Source organism: Equus asinus, chromosome 5, assembly GCF_041296235.1.
Source record: "Equus asinus isolate D_3611 breed Donkey chromosome 5, EquAss-T2T_v2, whole genome shotgun sequence".
NCBI lineage: Eukaryota > Metazoa > Chordata > Mammalia > Perissodactyla > Equidae > Equus > Equus asinus.
The window spans coordinates 101842643-101861312 of NC_091794.1; the positions used below are offsets into that span (position 1 = coordinate 101842643).

At 52.0% G+C, this 18670-nt stretch overlaps 1 protein-coding gene across 3 annotated transcripts; it reads right to left on the minus strand.

Moving 5' to 3' along the window:
* Positions 1-4567: 4567 nt before the first annotated feature.
* Positions 4568-18046, minus strand: NECAP2 (NECAP endocytosis associated 2). 3 transcript variants are annotated; one of them, XR_011503604.1, is made up of 8 exons: positions 17883-18040; positions 15671-15771; positions 13303-13407; positions 13136-13217; positions 12041-12149; positions 9627-9801; positions 6657-6855; positions 4568-5846 (listed from the first exon to the last, which is right to left on the minus strand). XR_011503604.1 is itself a non-coding variant. In XM_014836193.3 (8 exons), exons 1-8 carry the CDS (start codon positions 17972-17974, stop codon positions 5798-5800), a joined length of 798 nt encoding a protein of 265 aa, XP_014691679.1. In that variant the 5' UTR covers positions 17975-18046; the 3' UTR covers positions 4568-5797. The 3 variants fall into 3 exon arrangements, 2 of the variants coding, with proteins under 2 accessions (XP_014691679.1, XP_070367063.1); XM_014836193.3 differs by having other exon boundaries at positions 6657-6741; positions 17883-18046; XM_070510962.1 differs by lacking the exon at positions 15671-15771 and having other exon boundaries at positions 6657-6741; positions 17883-18024.
* Positions 18047-18670: the final 624 nt, after the last annotated feature.

Genomic DNA, 18670 nt, shown 5'->3' on the forward strand with positions numbered 1-18670 from the left:
CCAGCAGGCTCAGAGGACGGGCGCTTGGTTAACTGGATTCGCAGGATAGCTTAAGGCTAACTCGCAAGGTCTTTCTACAATGCCTGACTTTAGGAGTGAAAAAATTAGAAAGACAAAGCTGTCCAGCAATAAGTGACTCGCACGTATAAATAAGTCATGGCTTGTTCACCTGATGGGAAACCATGAAGCCATTCAGTGACTGGAGACAGGGTACAAGACACTAAGTTAAGGTCTCAGAGCAGGAGGACAGAATAAGCCCCTATTTGTAAAAGAAAAATTCACACCTGAGCTAACATCTGTTGCCAATCTTTTTTTTCTTTCTTCTTCTCCCCAAAGCCCCCCAGTACAGTTGTATATTCTAGTTGTAGGTCCTTCTGGGTGTGCTGTGTGGGGCGCCGCCTCAGCATGGCCTGATGAGCCGTGCCACGTCTGCGCCCAGGATCTGAACCAGTGAAGCCCGGGGCCACCAAAGCGGAGCGCACGAACTTAACCACTCGGCCCCAGGGCCAGCCCAAGTGTACTTCTTATATATAGATGTATTAGGAAAAAGATGAGAAGACATTAAAATGTTAACCCTGCTTTTTATCTTTGGATGTTGGTATGACAGTTGACCTTTTAAACGTAGATTTTCTTTCTTTGAAAAGATGATATGGGGCCAGCCCTGTGGCATAGTGGTTAAGTTCGTGCACTCCACTTCCATGGTCTGGGATTCACAGGTTCGGATCCCGGGCACAGACAGCACCACTCATCAAGCCACACAGTGGTGGCATCCCACACAAAATAGAGGAAGACTGGCACAGATGTGAGCTCAGCAACAATCTTCCTCTCACACACATACAAACACATACACAAAGACGGTATGTTTACATGGTTTGAATTTAAATAGTACGGAAAGTTATACATTAAAAGTAAGTCTCTCTCCGTCTCCTAGTCACCCAGTCTCGCCCTGTGGACAACCTGTGGGGTGCTGTTTCCTCTATATCTTTCCAGAGGTACTTTATGCACATAAAGAGTGTGCTTTCCCTTCCCATTTTTTTATGCAGCAGAGAGCATATTTTCTCTACTCCTTATTCTGCACCTTGCTGCCTGCCTTTGCTAAAGCTTAGTGATCATTGCCATCAATATATAGAGTTTTTCCATTCTCTGTTTCCCCCAGGGATCTAACAATCCACTGGATGAACATAACTAAATTTATATAACCCATCCCTGACTGATGGCCACTGGAGTGGGCAGACTGTGGTGAGCTGAATTGTGTCTCCCCAAAAGATACGTTCCAGTCCTAATGCCCAGTACCTGTGTATGTGACCCTACTCGGAAACGGGGCCTTTGCAGATGTAATTAGTTAAGCATTTTGAGATGAAATCCTAAAATTTAGGTGTATTCTAAATCTAGGGTGGGCCCCAAATCAATGGAGGGTGTCCTTACAAGAAGAGGAGAGGACACACACAGATACACAGGGAGCAGGCCATGTGGAGACGGAGGCAGAGACTGGAGTTAGGCTCCTACGAGCCGAGGAATGCTACAGCCTTTGGAAGGAGTGTGGCCCTGCTGCCATCTTGATTTGACTTCTAGCCTCCAAACTGGGAGAGAATAAATTTCTGCTGTTTTACGCTACCCAGTTTGTGGTAATTTGTTACAGCAGTCACAGGAAACAAATTTGTAGGTAGACTTTTAAGATGGTCCTCGACCATCCCTGCCTCCCAGGACTCACACCCTGTGCAATGCCCCAGCCCGAGAGTGTGGGTGGCACCTCCGACCTGCTTCCCCTCCGCAGAATCCAGCCAATGGGATGGGATGTCACTTCTGAGATAAGACTGTGATGGCTATCTTCCTGGCACTCTCACTTGTTCACTTTGATGGAGCAAACTGCCCAGTTGTGAATGATGGAGAGGCCCGCGTGGCAAGCATATGTGAGTGACCTCTGTCAGCAGCCAGCACCATGTGAGTGAGCTTGGAAAGGGATCCTTCCCGTCGAGCCTTCAGACAACCCCTCAGCCTGAGAGAGGTGCAGAGACAGGGGACTCAGCTGGGCTGCACCTGGACTCCCGGCCCACACAAACCATGAGACAATAAATCTGTGCTGTTTAAGCTGCTAAGTTTGAGGGTGATTGTTACACAGCATAGATAACTAATGTAGACATGTAGGCTATTTCCAATCGTTTGCTATGACAATATTACAGATGATTAGTATTTTTTGTTTTCATATCTGCATGACATCAGTAATCAGAAAGAAAACATTAAAATATTTGTCTGCATTCAAGCTGCAGTGAGGAAAAATTGTTCTTCTCTCTACTCCAGTCCACTCTGCCTACATAGTATCTTCCTGATACTTCCTCCAAAGAATCAACAGCTACTGAGCGCCTACTGTGTGCCCATGATGCATTTCAGTGGCTTCCAATCACCTATGGGATAAAGCCCCACCCCTTGCCTGTCATTGAGTACCTGCCATAGTAGGGCCTTTTTAACTCATGTGGCGGGAATGTGAACTGGCGCGTATTAGGCAGGTCTTATGTGCCGGCCCTGCGGGCAGCTCAAGTAGATCAACACGGATGCTGGAGCCAGGCTGCTCGGTTCCAATCCCAGCCGGCCACCTAGCAACTGAGTGACTTGGGGCAAGTACACAATCTCACATACTTCCATCTCATCATTTGTAAACAGGGAGGAGCCCCTGCCTTGTGGGGCTGCTAGGATGATGAAGGAGCTTCACGTTAAGCGCACAGAACAGCACCTAGCAGAGTGAGGGTTACATAAGCAATAGCTACCCTCCCTGTGAGGGGGAGAGGCAGGCCCGCAGGAGCACAGCAAGTGACCTCCCAAGGCCACACAGCCATCAATCTGCCCGGATCTTTTCACACCAATGCCCGCTTCAGATACGCTTTGTTCACTTCTTGTACGACTTCTCTCTTCCTGCAGAACAATATTACGATGAACTCAGCAGCTTAAAACAACACATTTCCCCTCTCACTTTCTGTGCTCAGGAGCCCTCTGCAAGGCTGCAGCCAGGTGTCAGCCAGGGCTGGGGCCCATCTGAAGGATCACCTGGCAAGGATCAGCTTCCAAGCTCACGTGGTTTGGGCAGCATTCGGCTCCTGGGCTGCTGGGCTAAGAGCTTCAGCTCCTTGTCAGCCGCCGGCTGCTCTTGCCACCTCGACTCTCGGCTAGAGCAGCTCACACAACATGGCAGCTCGCTTCGTCAAAGCCAGCAAGACAGAACCTCTCAGCAAGACAGAGGTTGTGATCTTATACAATGTAATCATGGAAGAGAAATTTTGTCATCTTTGCTTTATTCTGCTGGTTAGAGGTCACAGGTCGAGCCTACGCTGAAAGGAGGGAATTACACACAAGGGTGTGAACACCAGTTGGGGATTGCGGGGTGCACCTTAGCATCTGTGCCACACCTCAGTGTATCCAAACCCTCCTGCTGTATAGAGAGCAGCTCAAATCGCACAGCCCCCAACCCAGTGCCCAGCTCCTACCATCCGTTTTCCCCCACCCCCACCCATTTGGAAGCTTCAGTCCAGAGGTATAATTGAAGACATGCCTGATTTGGTATCAAGGGTGTTCCTGGGGACCCTGGTCCCATAGCAGGTTTTTTTCTGCTGGGATCCCAGAATGGTGGATGGTGACGGAGAGCACCAATCTGTCCCTTGCCCCCCAGACCCCTCAAGATGCTTTTCAGGTTAGATCCTTGACGGCCGTTTCCTCTCCATCACCATTATGAGGAACAGCTCTGGGGATGTTACCTGATTCTAGACAAAGGTGATTAAGATCAAACTATAGGATGGGCACTTGCTGGCACTTTAAGTGCCTCATCTGAGTGACACCCGGCTTAAGGAAGGAGGAGCCTGTGGTCACACACCTAAGCAGCACACAGCCTAGATCCGAAGCCCAGGTCTGCCTCCAGAACCCAAGTGCTCACCTTCAGTGTACCACAGCTCTGAGGAGCTCCTCTCCACCCGCGCCTCCTCATGTCCAGCCTCCGAGCACTCACACAGGAGGGGGAGGTAATGGGCAACAGACACACGGAAGTCCACCTCTCCCGAGACTCCTCTGACGCCATTTCCTCATCCTTATTCAAAAGGCACGAGGATCCTCTGCTTCAGTCTTCTTTCTCCTCTCTCACACTGTTTATCAGCCAGAGTAGCTATTTCTAGAAACGACAATAAAAACTGCATCTTTCTTCAGAACCCTAAGGCAGGAGAAGTCCCGTGGCCTTTTTAATTTTATTTTTGGCCTCTGTGTGCCTGTACACCCTTACTATTTAGAGAGACGCTTCCTCTGGGAGGTCTCGGTAGGAGGCATGGGTCCCTCCCACATTAGAAGGCAAGGAGCCCAGAATGTCCCAGAATGCCAACAAGACTATTCTTCTGGATGCATCAGCAGGAAGTTACTGGTCGTCTTAGGGCAACAGGGCCACATTCTCTTATTTTGGCCAGTCTGACATCCTGGCCCCAGACTTTAAATCCAGACACACGATCAGTGGTGAGAGGTGCTGCGAGTCTAGCTGCGGCCTCTCGGAGGGTGTAGCAGCCATGCTGCCAAAAATATGTTCATCTCTGACATAAAATGACAGAAGGAAAAATATTTATTTTTTTTAATCTTAGAAATATGGTCCCACAAAAAGGCCAACACTTTTTCAGTTCATCAGCCTGACCCTTCAAGAAAAATTCTTTCAATTAAGAGGTAAAGGATGTCAACAAAAGCAATTTTAGAGGTGTGCTCAGATAAAATTATTTCTCATAAACCAGTAATCCAGGCAACCTTGGACTTCCAGTTCACTCAGAGCTCCTTCTGTCTGTCATGTACAGTCCCTGAAGGAGAAAAGCAAGTAAGAGGTTGTCTGCAGACAAGGCACTTTAGAAACCACCAGGGAGAAAACCCAAGTCCACCAGGAACTGCATGGTGAGCCTGGGAACCCAGAGGGCTGCCAGCGGACAAGAAGGCTGGACCCCCAACCTCCATAAGCACAGCTTCACTCTCTCTCCTGCCCAAACACTGTTCCACCTGGCTTCCAGCGCCTGCCTCGGCCCTGCACTGCCCGCCTGGCCTGGAGGGAAGAAACCAGGCCTCCTGGCCGAGATGAACACTGCTGCCTGCAGCTCTGGCAGCTCCTGCGGCCGCCAGTGAGGAAGGCTTTCAGAGGCCCCCTCAGGGGCCTACTGCAGGAGCAGTCCCTTTTGCAAAGACAACAAGTTAGTGCAGATCAGCACATTAGCAAAGCAAATATTAAAAATTCTTTAAAAGCTGGTTAATACTCCCAATTTCCCTCCCGATTGTCTGCTCAAGCTGCAGCCTATAAACCTGCTCGAAATCAGGAAAGAATCCTTCCTCCGAAGGTGCCCTGACTGAAGTGACTGCAGCCCATGGGACAGCAGGAAGCCCCCGCTTTCGGACAGTGATCACGTGACACCTGTGACCCCCGAGAAGGGCTGATCTGAGTCCAGGCAGCAAACGCAACCCCTTCTTTTCTTTGGGGGCTTGTGTTTAATGCGGGTCACTGTGATGGAAGAAGCAGTCTCAGTCTCTCTCACGTCAGGAGCACAGACAGCGACAGGGGTCCTGGAGCTTTGCTTCTCCTGGGTTTTGGTTGCACACCTGAATCCCAGGAAACAGTGTGACACGGTGCCAGTTTACTGCCTAATATGTCCAGTCTGTCAGGAGACTCAGGCAAGGCGGGGAGGGGAGAGTCATGCTCCAAACAGAGGCTGGCCAGGGAGTGCGGTGTCCTCCTTCGTTTGGCCCAGATGAGGCAGCGGCTCCTTTCCAGAAGTTGTATGAGGGAAGAGCTGGGCTCAGGTCAGAACTGGACCCAGCCTGCACCTGGCTGAGTCTGGCTGGAAGGCGACCTATAAAGGGAAGAAAGGGAGGGGGTGGCAGAGTTCAAATGTTTGAAAATACAAAGCAGATAAAATGTGGCTTTGCTCTGGGCTGAAACCATTCCAAGAAGTTAGTCCTTGAACCTTCTGGAGCAGGGGTCAAATCTAGCCCTCCGCCTGTTTTTATAATCAAGTTTCACTGGTGCACAGCCACACCCATTCATTTCTCTACTGTCTGTAGCTGCTTTTGAACTACAAGAACAGAACTGAGTGGGTGGGACAGAAATCATATGGCCTGCAAAGTCTAAACTATTTGCTATTTGGTCCTTTACAGAAAATGTGTGCTGACTCCTGTCCCACAGCCTGCCCATATAAACAACGGTGCAATAGGTATTTAGCATCTTTTCACCCCGACCCCAACTAAAGGCTTGAAATTATATGGAGGCAGAGAAGGCAAGAGACCTTGCCTCAGAGGCCCCACGAGGATGGGACAAGGCTAGAACCCAGGTTAACCCTCAGCCCAGGGTTCTGGGGTAGCTGGGGGTAGCGGGAGGAGAGGGAGGTACTGGAGACAAGCCAAAGCACTTGGCGAGATGGGTTCAAGACCAGCAAAATTTTCACAAGGTGGTCCCGGGCCACCTAGCAGTAGTGAGCAGCAAAATGCCTTAACCGACAGAGAGTGCCACCCAAAGCAGGCATTCGGGCTCCATCCTCGGGCTAGCCTGAAAATGCCCAAATCAGAGCTCCTGCTCACTACGTCAGAAGGCAGGCACTTGGAGCAACCCCAGGTTTTTAAAGCAGCAGCCCTAGTCCCACCACAAAGAACGTGACCCTCCTCACCCTGTGGACTTGGTGAAGTCTCCCCAGATGTCGGCGGTGGCAGGAGTGGCAGGCTTAGGCTGCGGCCAGGACACGGTGGCACCTCCTATCGATGTCCCCGAGTCCAGCGGGGAGGGAGAGAAGAGGTGACAGAGGAGTCAGAGACCTCTCTTTTTGGCTGTCTCAGTGACCCTGCAATCAGTCTCGTGATGCCAAGTGGCTGACAAAGACACACACACAGATGTAATTTTGGGCAACAAAACACCAATAAGCTGCCATGTTTCTGGCATCTTCTCATGAGCCCTTGAAGGCTCCTGCAGAAAAAGCAGAAAGCCACATACAGGGTGGAGGGGAGGGGCGCCCATGAGGGCGAGTCACACGTCATCCATCACTCATACCTGAAGCTGACCTTGTTTTCAACTGTTTATGTTGGAAATCTGTTTAAAATGTGCCATCTCCTGCCCTAGCTTCGTGAATGGAGAACGCTCAGCAAAAGTGCAAGGTCATCTTCACACAGAGCCTTTAGTCCAGTGTCTGGATCGACCAAACGAGAAAATGATGTGCCAGACATGCACCAAGCCCTGGGAGCCAAACTGGTTAGGGTTAGGGAGAACCTTCCAGAAGAGGTCCTACAGAAGCTACTATCTGTGCATGCCTCTCCAGCGATGTGGGTGGCACCATGGGCTGCAGTGCCTGCTTCTGTGTTTCGGCCCCTCCCCCAGGGCTGCCAACTGTCCTTTCTGAAGGCCCTACACCTGCCGCCCTCCACTTTCTCCTGAATGCGCTGTTTCCAATCTGTGCTGGGCTGGGAGACCAGAGAAACCAGGGCCTTCGACAGTTTAGTCTTACAGTTCACAACATGCTTAACAGACATTATCTCATTTGAACCTCACACAGTCCCTGGGGGAAGACGGGCCGGGACCAACTGTGTGACTTTATCCAGGTCACTTAAGCCTCGGTTTCCTTCTGTCTAAAATGGGGACAGTAACAGTAACTACTCCATAGGACTGGTCTGAGGGTTAAATGAGTTAATATACGCAGAATGCTTAGAACAGGCCTAGCACACAGTGACGATGACAATATTAATAAAATAGGAGCTAACATTCAGTGAGCGCTTACAAAGTTCCAGGTACTGTTCCTAAGTGCTGTGCGTGGATTAGCTCATTTGATCCTCACAAGAAACCTGTATGTAGTATCATTACCACCCACATCCTACAGATGAGAAAACCGAGGCTCAGGGAAGTAGGCAATTTTCTGAATGTTGCACAACTGGAGAGCTAGAATGTGAACTCGGCCAGTCTGGTTTCGGAGCATACAGTAAGTGCTCAATGAATGTGAGCAACTCACGACTTCTCATCTGACATCATTTTGTTTGCAGACATGCTCACTGTCTGTCTCGCACATTAGAACAGAAGCCTGAGAACAGGAACTTGGTACTGTACTTGCAGTGTCCCCAGGGCCTAAAATGCTACCTGGTACATAGCAGGTACTTCCTATTAGTCGTTAAAAATGCACCAGCAGGGGCCGGCCCCATGGCCAAGGGGTTGGGTTCGCTTGACATTGGGGCAGGGGTGCTTCAGCTCCACTTCAGCGGACTGGGGTTCGCTGGTTCGGATCCTGGGCGTGGACCTACACACTGCTCATCAAGCCATGCTGAGGCGGTGTCCCACATAGACGAACTAGAATGATTTACAACTAGGACATACAACTACGCACTGAGGCTTTGGGGAGAAAAAAAAAAGAGGATGATTGGCAACAGATGTTAGCTCAGGGCCAATCTTCCTCACACACAAAAAAAGCACCAGCAACTGAGGGAAGGCTTAACACAGGGACTTCCAGATCTTCGTGAGCATGCAGATTCCTGCCCCTACCCCAAAGCAACACCTAGGCAGGTGGTCCTATGACCGCACTCTGGGAAACAATGCTCAAAGAGTACTTCCTGTGCAGGGCAGGGGCTTGCTGACTGCTTCTCCTGCCACTCTCCTGGGCTGGGGTGTTCCCCACAGGGCTGAGGGTTGAAGCCTGACCTCCAGATGGGGGAGCCGATGTCCAGCACCCTTAAAAGGCAGGCTCTTGCCTGAAGAACCTAGTGAGAGCTGTGAGGAGGAAGCGCACTAGTGACAATCTCCCAGCCTGGGGGAGGCCAGGAGCATCAAGCTGGGCCCAGCAGGCAGAACGGGGAGGTCGAGGCAGTGGGCTGGCATCCCAGCACTGTCAGAGGCTGGCTCTAGGAACTACCCTCTGGAATGCAGGAGTCTCCAAAAGGCAGTCCTTGCGCCCTGCAGCGAGCACCAGCACAGCTTGCGGGGGAGCTGCCTCAGTGAGCACCCCAATGGCCTCACTCAGGAGACTGCTCCAAACTAAATCTCCAATTTCATTTCCCACCACTCACCTCGGCATACTTATGCTGCAGACAGCTCCCTACATACATCAGGTGCTGAGCCTTAGCCACGCTCTTCTCTCTGTCTGGAATGTCAAGTGTCCCCTGCCCCAATCTCCCTCCTTCAAGGCCCAGCTCAATGCCACCTCTTCCATGAAGCCTACCCAGATGACACCAGCTAGCAGTCAGTCTGGTCCCTGTACATTTGGTCTATGTGCCCATGAACCCCCCTCTCCTACTAGCTATGAGCTCCCCATGAGCAGACTGTGTCTCCATCACCCACTCACTCAATACCCACTGGGCAGCCTCTGAGAACCAAGACCCATATGCTGATGATTTCACAGCAACAAATGACTTGCAGTCCCTGCCCATCATGGGAGGACAGACGCCCTGAAGGGGTAAATGGTGGCTATCAGGGGAACAGAGGAACCCCTTACCCAGTGTGGCAGAATCAGCTTTGTGGTGCCCACCTTCCAGTTTGTCACATACAGGTACTAAACGAGGGATGAGCGTGAGTGAAGGAGGAAAGCCATGCGGCCCCAGCTGCCAGGTGGAAGAGGGAGCCGCAGGTGCAGGTTTAGCAGCAAGTACAGTTACGCCTGAGCACTGACCTGAGCTGGAAGCAACTGCTGGCTGGACGAGGGACCCCCCCACAGAGAACTGCTCCCCAGGAGGGATCAGGGTGGAAGTTTTGCCCCCTGGGGGAGGGGGAAGCAGGCTCAGTCCTCCTGTGCTGGCGGGCCGGGCTCGGGGCGTCCCAGCTGCTCCTTCTTTCTTCTTCATGTTCTAAAGAGAGGAGAGGAATGGGAACCAGTCGGTTCTGCTGGAGTCCCACTGCCATCAGAAAACCCCACGAGGGGGGCCAAGGCGATCCCCGAGACCCCAGAAGTCTGTATAACGAAAAGATGGTTACGGGCCGTCCAGCACTTTCATCCTTATGAGTTGCAGTCAATGCATCACAATTCTAAAACTATCACAAAGACATTTAATTTCAAAACTCAGCACCTGACTTCATTAATCATCAGGGAAATGCAAATCAAAACCACACTGATATGCCATCACACACCCACCAGAAAGGCTACAACACAGAATATTAAATACTGCCAAGCGTATAGAGCAACCAGAACAGCCACACACTGCTGGGGGAGTGTAAACTGGGAAAATTACTTTGAAAAATCGTTTGAAAGAATCCATAAAGCTGAACATATGAACTGAGGACCCTGCAACTGCGCTCCTAGATACAGACCCAAGAGAAATACAGACCTATGTGCGCCAAAGACATGCACGTGACCGTTCACAGCAGCACGACCTGTAAGAGCCCCGAACTGGGGACTATGTCCACCACCAGCTAAATGGGTGAATAACGGGACACGTTCTCATGATGGAGCACGCCACCACAAGAATGAACACACTACATGCAACAACACAGATGCTCTCACGAATACTACGTTAGTAAGAGAAAGAAGTCATACACAAAAGATTACCAAGCTTATGATTCAATTCATAAGTTAAAAACAACATCCGGGGTATTCAAAGTCAGGACAGTAGTTACTCAGGGGGGCAGTTCCTAGAAGGGAGCAGGAGACGGCCTTCCAGAGGCTCATCATCTTCTGCTTCTGATCTGGGGTCTGGTCTGCCTAAATTTGGTTTTTAAAAATTCACTGAGTTCTGCATTTACAATTTGTTCACGTTTCTATATGCATACCATACTTCAATAAAACATTTAAAAAAACAAAAACCAAAACCTGAGCACCAAGTGTGACCCAGAAACCAGCACGGGTTACAAAGATGAAGACAATACGGTTCCCCACTCATAAGGAGAGCAGCAGCTTCATCAAATGAGTCAAAAGCCCTCAGAGACCTCAGTGTGAGTTCAGCTGTGCTGGGTACTTCTGGCTCCATGACCCTGGGCGAGTCCCTGAACTTCTCTAAGCCTCAATTTCCTCGTTAATAAAAAGGGAGGATGCGTAATTCGTAAGAGAAAGTGCCTAAAAAAAAAACAAAAAACAAAACAAAAAAAAAAAAACACTACCTGGCACACAGCTGACGCTCATTAAATGTTAGTTTCCTCCAAGTAAAAGAAAGAATGGCAGCCCCACCAGTCCACTGGATAGGACCTGTATTTTCTCTTAAGGGCCAGCTGGCCAACTTCAAGGGTCCCAAATCATCACCAGCACGAAGCAGAAAAGAGGAGAAAGAGACAGTAAGTAAAGAGGAAGAGCATTATTTCAGGGTTATAAAATTTCTTCAAAAAACATTGCATTTGGTCCTTGGTTCCCCCAAATCACTCCAACTCCACCCCTGTAGCCAGGCCAAGGCCACATCTTAGCCCAGCCTTTTCCTGCTCTCGACAGGAGATAAGGGGGGAAAGCCAGATGCAGGGCAGCTCAGGACGAAGACACAGGGAGGCAGGACAACACCACCAGCAGAAGCTGCCGAGACCCCCAGCACTCACCTCGACGCCCTCCTGCCCGGAGCTCCCCCAAGTCTTCCTTACTCAAGGCACGAGGCCAAGATGCAGCTTGGGATGAACAGACCACCCCTACGCTAAGATCCAGGACAGAAACGCCAGCTCCAGCATCAAGTGACTGATGCTCCTTCTCATCTCAGAGGCTCTGCACATAGCGTTCCCTCTGCTTGAACCACTCTTTCACCCCTCTTCCCTTGTTTACCAGTCACCTCTTCCAGGGAGCCTTCTCTGGTTCCCTAACTCTGGGCTGCATGCCTTTCCTCTAGGAGCTCATGGCACTGAGGACATTCCTAAGTCGGAGCACCTCTCCTGCCATGTTGTGTTGTGATCACATCTTGACTCGCCTGTCTCAGCTTAACTGTGAGCTCTATGACAGCTGAGCCCTCTGGTTCACCCCCAGCATTGTACCTGGCACAGGGCAGTGCCAATAAACATCTGCTGAACCGATAGAAGTGAACTGTGAGACAAGAGTGATGGGCGCTGGGCTAGGCTTGGTGTGGTGGCCACAAGTATCACCTGACCATGGCAACACAGCCAACCAAGGGGGGAACTCACGGCAATGTTGAGCTTGATGGTCTGGCCCTCCTTGAAGCCTAGGTCCAATTTGGGGCCTTGGTCTGGGTTCTGGGCCTGTTTTGCAAATTCACATTGCTGTTTCACCCACCTGGGGAGAGAACAGGAAGAAACAGGTGAGGAACAGACCGGCTGCCCCCTTCACTTGCTCACTCAGACCTGCATCAGTCCACAGGAGGCTTTTATTGCAGCAGCGCGGGAGAAAGAGCCAGGCTTGGAGCTAGGCCTGAATTCAAACCCTGGCTCTGACACGTAAGCAGCTGCATGCACATCGGCTTCCTCATCAGCAAGACAGGATGACAATTCTCTGTCTTAAAGCCTGCCATCAGTGCTCAACGAGATCACCGATGCAGAGGGTCCCAACACCGGTCTTCAGAACACCTGGGAACCTAGCCCTCTCCTCCCAAGCACAAGGCATGAGAACTAAGACAAGGTCTTAGCACCTCCTAAGGGCTCACAAGGCAAAAGGTGAGACAGGCACACGTCCAGGAGGCAGACAGCAACACAGAGATCCCCACCCTCCATACAACACCCATCCAGGAGCCACCCGGGGAGGGGCACCACATAAGGGAAAAGCCACAGAACCCCACGCAAGCGGCTGCACGCTCCACACTTGCTCGCAGCCAGAGGTGGAGGCCTACGGACGGCAGGAGAGCAGTCTTTCCTGCCCTGCCTTTTAGCTTCAGAAAGGACCACCAGGGCATCTGGTGGGTGGCCTGGGAGTCCCAGCACACTTATTACATCACGGGGGAACAGGCCCAGAAAGGCTACAGGGGACTGACAAGGATTCTGGCTGCTCAGGGGCCTGGTGAGGGAAGAGATGTGGCACCTCAAAGGCTGGGCCAGCTGACAAGGGTGACAGAGATGGCCTTGGGAAAGAGAGACAACTTCAAAGCAGAGGTGAGGATTGGCAGCGCACAGAGAAGGCAGCCTGCCTCAAAGGAAAAGTGAGTTTTCCTGAGGCTCTGCTGGCAGACAAACCACACGCAACCAGCTGGGTACCCCAACCCTGGAAATCAGCCTGTCCAGGGAGAGAAGGGAGGAGGCATTGAGTGCGTGCCTCCTGGAACCACTCACTTGAAATGGTCCTGCAATGCGACATTGAAGTCGAAGGCATCACCTCGGTCCCCGAAGCCAATTCCAATGAACGCCCGTCGCCCTGGCAGACAACACATGATCAGGCCACTTTGCCAAGGCAGAGGAAACCCTTCTCAAGAGGAGGAAGCACCAAGACCCACGCCTACCGTTTCCATCTTCAATGCGGATCACGAAGTACCTGCTGGAATCCGTCACGCTCTCCACGGCTGTGCCAGGAAACTGATCCACGGGGGCCTGAGCAAAGAGCTCCCCTGAAAGCAAAAGTTAGGGTGAGCCTTGAGCCCCTCCCACCCTGATCTATCACATCCTGGGGCCTTTTTCCTGCGAGGCAGATGGGCAAACCTTACTCTGAGATTCAAATCAAATCCATTCTGGCTGAAGGGAAGACACAGGAACATAACCAAGGAAAGTGAGAGGTGGCTTACAGGTCAGACCTAGCCCACAGTTCTAATACTTTTAATTTAACTGCCAAACATTTCAGAATCAAATTACACATAAAATAATCTAGATTTCTGGCTTCTCTTAAAATCAAAAGCTCTAGCAATGCGGGGCCTGAATTCGCACATGAGAATGATGGGCTGGACAGCCGTTCCATCTGCCTCACCCACTTTCATTAGCTGCCTGCACCCTGAGGGCCCTGAGCAGGTGAGCCCCGGTCCAGGTACATCACACCTTCCGAAAAGGCATGGTACCCGGGGCAGGACTGCAGAGGAGCTGTGAACCCAGTGGAAAGGAGGAAGTTTTCTACCCAGAGAAAAAAATCTGAAGCAGGTTGATTTAATCTCAGAGACAAGACAAAAGAGGGATTGGTTTTAAAAAGAGCCCTTGGGAAATACATCCCACTGTCAACCACAGATCCCTAGGGCGCAGTGCAACAAACACATACTGTGAGCATTTATGACCGGCATCATCTGCATGTGTTCTGACTTCTGATGGCGCTTTAAGTATTTAACCAAATATTTTCTACGGAATCCTATGGTTCAGAGGTGACCGTGCAATCAAGGCTGAACTGGACAAAATCAGTGGCCCCAGAGCCTGGAGCTTCTCGTCAATTTCTCTGCCCCCCCCCCCCCCCAGTTTGGTACCTGGGAATCTGGGACTTTCCCAGATGCCTTCAGCCCAGAGCAGTAGTTCTCAACCAGGGGTAATTTTGCTCTCCCTTCCCCCAAGGGACATCTGGCAACATCTGGAGATGTTTTTCGTTGTCACAACATGGGGGGGTGCTACTGGTATCTAGTAGGCAGAGACTAGGGATGTTGCTAAATATCTTAAATTTGACTCGACAGCCCACAACATTCACCTGGCCCCAAATGTCACTAGTGCTAAGGCTGAGAAATCCTGGCCTAGAATGACTGGAAAGCAAGAGACAAACATGACCCAGTGGGCATGACCCTGAGCCAGGGTCCTGCAGGCGAGGCTCAGCCCTGGGCAGTGGCTGCTACACTAGGCGGGCACCTTAAAGTCAGTTCTCAAGGCTCCCAGAGAATAGGTGTTGCCATTCCCCAAAGCGACACCACCTGGGACATCTCAGCCAATCTCACAGCCAAAGTTCTCCAGCCTAGTCGTGGCAGCTATCTCTTCAGACTCCTCCTCAGTCAATACTCACCCTGCCAACCCCACACTCCAGAACAAATCAATGCCTTGGGTCACCTCACGGTTCACACAGCAACTGGATAAATATGTGTTCACTTCATATTTCCAAGAACCTTGTGAAGTAGGAGCTAACGTGATCTCCATTTCAACAAAAAGGAGGCCAAGGCGCCAGGGGTCACGTGGCTCATCCAAGGTCCCACAGCTCAGACACAAGCGACACAGCTCTGAGACCAGGCAGCCAGTTCTGCCTATGAATTTTTGCACTTTGCTCTGCCCCATAAAGGAAAACGTCTACGCATTAGAGAAAATAAACGACCGAAAGCTGAGGCACCTGACCAAGCGGGCACTGCGCCCCACCGCTGCTCTGGGGGCTGGGGCCGGGGCTATGCCAGGCGCTGTCGCCCTCCGCAGCTCACCCAGAGGCAGCGGTGACGCAGGACTTCCAGAGAGACTTCCCCAAAGGTGACATCTGCCAGCTGACCCCAACACAGCCCAGCCTGGCTTGTCCTCTCACCGCAGAAAGAGCTGAGTAGGACAGTTTCCAGCTCTTTCCGTTAGCGGGCGCGGTCAGTCTGGGGAGTCGATAAACAGAATTCCTGAGTAGGAACTGGAGCTCAGCAGCAGGGGGCTGTGCATCTTCACCCAGCTGATCTTCAAGGCAAGCTCCAGGGCTCCGTACTCGGGACCAACCCGCAGGTCTGCTCTCCTTGGGCTCCAAAATTAGCATTTTCTTAAGGACCCCCAGAGGGAACAGCCGCTTGACAGGAAATACTCCCCTTGAGACCTGGGGACAGTGGTTTCCACAACTAAGATGGGGGAACGGAGGAGGCTGAAGGTGCCCAGACCCCTGGGCGGACTGGCCAGGCCCAGGCTGCCTCTCCCTTCACAGAGCAGGCGCACACAGGCCTCCCCTGCCTTTACCTGAGGTCCTGTCCTCCAGCTTGATGTAGGCCACCTGCCCTTTTGCAGTGATCCGCAGCCGGCCACTCCATGATGGCTGGTCTAGCTGCCACTCCGCAGCCCTAAGGGGACAAAAACCATTGAGCCTCGGCCAGAGGCTCCTGCCCCACCACTCCAGTGCCGGGGTGGGAACGCGCAGGCCCTGCGGGCTGCTGGCTCTAGACCAGGGGCTGGCAAACTCTCTCTGCGAAGGGCCACAGATCTCGGTCACAACCACTGTGCCGTTGGAGAGTGAGCGCTGTCATAGACAGCACGTGAGAGCTGGTGCTTTAAGTATCTCAACCAAATGGCTTCTACCGAGCGCGGCTGTGGTTCAGTGAAACTTCATGGACCCTGAAATCTGAGTTTCATATAATTTTCACATCATCAAATGTTCTCCTTTTAAATTTTCCCCATTCAAAAATGTGAAAACCATTCTTAGCTTGCGAGCCATACAAAAACACAGTGGGTTGTAGTTTGCCGGCTCCTGTTCTAGGCTATTGAGCCCTTGTCTGAAGGACTTCCAGTTTTCTTTCTGCAGAGGAAGCAGCTACTGGGGCCTGTTGTTTGTTTAAGACGCTGCTAGGCTGAGGTGGTCCGAGTGGCCATTTGGGACCACCGAGACCATTTTGGAGGAAAAGGACAGAGGGGAGCAGTAGTTCCAGTGAGGAAAGTGCGTGGGCGTTTAAGAAACATACTCTCAAAGGTATCCTAGGCAGAAAGAAACCCAGGAACCCATGGCCCTACAGCAATGCCCACTTTTGGCATTTTTGAAGCAATGACTTCACACTTTAGCTCTAAGCAGCAGCTCAGTAAAACCCCCAAACAGCAGGAATCCTGGGTGTTTCCAGGGGGCTTTTCTCGGAAGTCCCTAAGCACATGCCAGTTCTCAAGAACTCTGAGACAATGTAACTGTGGGCGCAAGCTGTTCTGAAGGCCACACAAATGCAGACACTCAACTCACAAGTCAGCCAACTCAGTTTCAGTTCCTCTTACTGGGGCAACAAGCCTTAGACTCAGGCTCAGCCGAGCTCTATGCCAACCAGCCGGCCCTGACACTTGGTAACCTCCCCCCTCTGGGGGACCCAACCCATTCTACTCAAGGGGGTGGGGGTAGACGACCATCCTTGGTTGGTGGCTTGGTTGGATGATAGAAAATAAACATTTTTGTTATTGTTACTATTGTTGCTTTCATACTATCTTAAAATTATGTCACCGATGTAGTAGGTGTTCAATAAAATACTTGTTCAACAGAAAATCAGCTATAAGCCTGGGTCCACACAACTGGAAAGTAACAAGAGGCCAGATATGTGGAGACTCTGTCATTCTTGAGGTGCAGGCCAATCCTGTATTTCCAAATAACTAGCACCAATATCACCTTCAAGAGCCCCCCCCCCAAACCCCCCCCCCCCCCCCCCCCCCCCGGCCCAAGTGGCACGAAAGAGCCCTAGGCCAGGTTGTCTGGATCAGGTGTATCTTTTTCCTTTTATATCTCCGGTTCCCTTTCGATAGGGAATCCACACACATGGTAACAAAATGCAAACAGAACAAAAGCGCGGGCAGCGAAGGGAAGTCTCCTTCCGACCCCCGTCCCCCTCCCGAGGGAAGTTTCCTGTTCCCTTTCAGACACTCTAGACATTTACGAGCACATTTCGTCTCCTGTGAACATTTCACCAGAGAAACGCGGACGGACTCCCCCCACCGCCACAGGCAGGGACGAGCGGGGAAGCTCGTGCGAAGGGAGCTGGGCAGGGGGGCGGCCTTCAGCTGCGGCCATCAGCTTAAAGCTCCCCGGGACGGGTCCTTCTGGCCAGTTCCGGGCTCCCTTCCCTCCCCTCCGGGATTTCCGCGAATGATAGGGCCTCCCCCACCTTAAGGCTTTTCAAGGATCCCTTCAAAGCCATCAGCGCGGAAAGGAAAAGGTTTGTGACATGACCGCTCCCCACCACGTTTAGGGTACCGGGGAGCCCACTGGGTCCCCAAGCGCTAGACACGGCCTTAACGCCTTCCCTGTCGCCGGAAGACCCCTGCGTCGGACTCAGACGGCCAAAAGGCTGGGTCCCCCTCCCTGCTCTGGCCTCGAACTCAAGGCGCCGCAGCATCACCTCCCCCTCACCCCTCAACCGGCCGGGGCTGCCCTCGGCTCCCGCAGTGGGTGTGTCGGGGCTAGTTTGACCGGCGGTGGGGCGGTCACCTGTAGCCACGGTTGGTGGCCCGCGGCGGGATGCGGTAGACATGGACCTCCGGCTTGACACAGAGCACCGACTCGTACTCGCCCTCCTCCATCTCGACGCCGGGGCCCGCCGGACTTCCGGCTCCTTGCCCGCCGGGGCCGGAAGCGCCGCGACTCTATGACCCGGGTCAGGCTAGAGCGGCGCCCCGGGGCCTCAGCACCCTCTCGCCCGCGCGCCCTCTGCTGGAGTCTATGCAGAAGTCAAAATAGAACGATGGACACCTGAAATTTATATAGTTATAAACCAATATTACCTCAATTAAAAAAATAAATAAAAGTATCTGTTCAAGAGAAAAAAAAAGAAAGGACATGCGGCGAATGGACCCAGGAGCCAATCTGATGAGGACCAGGGTCCTCAGGGGACTTCCCCCTCCCACAAGGCCCCAGGAGGAAACTTCAAGGCCGACCCCAGCGTAATCGGAAACTGTTGTCAGCTTATGGCTCATCTCCATCACCGCAACGCTTAGACGTGGGGTCCAGCTGGCTGAGATTCCTGAGATTCAAAGCTGTAGCTACCTACGCAGCTCACCTGAAGCCTCTCTCTCGTCCAGCGTTTGTTTCCCTCTGCTGTTCCTGAATGTCTTCCCTTCTGCCGACTCTGTAAGACTCGACTGAGGCTTCTCCTCCTAGAGACATCCTTACCTGACCCGCCACACGAAGTAGGATGCCCCTACCCTGCCGCCCTCATCCTAACCCACCATGTGCCCAGGGCCCCCTGTGGCCTTGACTCAACAATGAGTTCTGTTCAA

What these genes read in the sequence shown, in the direction of transcription:
- NECAP2 (XM_014836193.3), bottom strand. Translation starts at nt 17,974, where the DNA reads ATGGAGGAGGGCGAGTACGAGTCGGTGCTCTGTGTCAAGCCGGAGGTC. An exon ending in GCTGGAGGACAGGACCTCAG is followed by an intron (nt 13,408 to 15,670) that starts GTAAAGGCAGGG and finishes TTTTGCTTTCAG; the next exon opens with GGGAGCTCTTTGCTCAGGCC. An exon ending in GCATTGCAGGACCATTTCAA is followed by an intron (nt 12,150 to 13,135) that starts GTGAGTGGTTCC and finishes TTCTCTCCCCAG; the next exon opens with GTGGGTGAAACAGCAATGTG.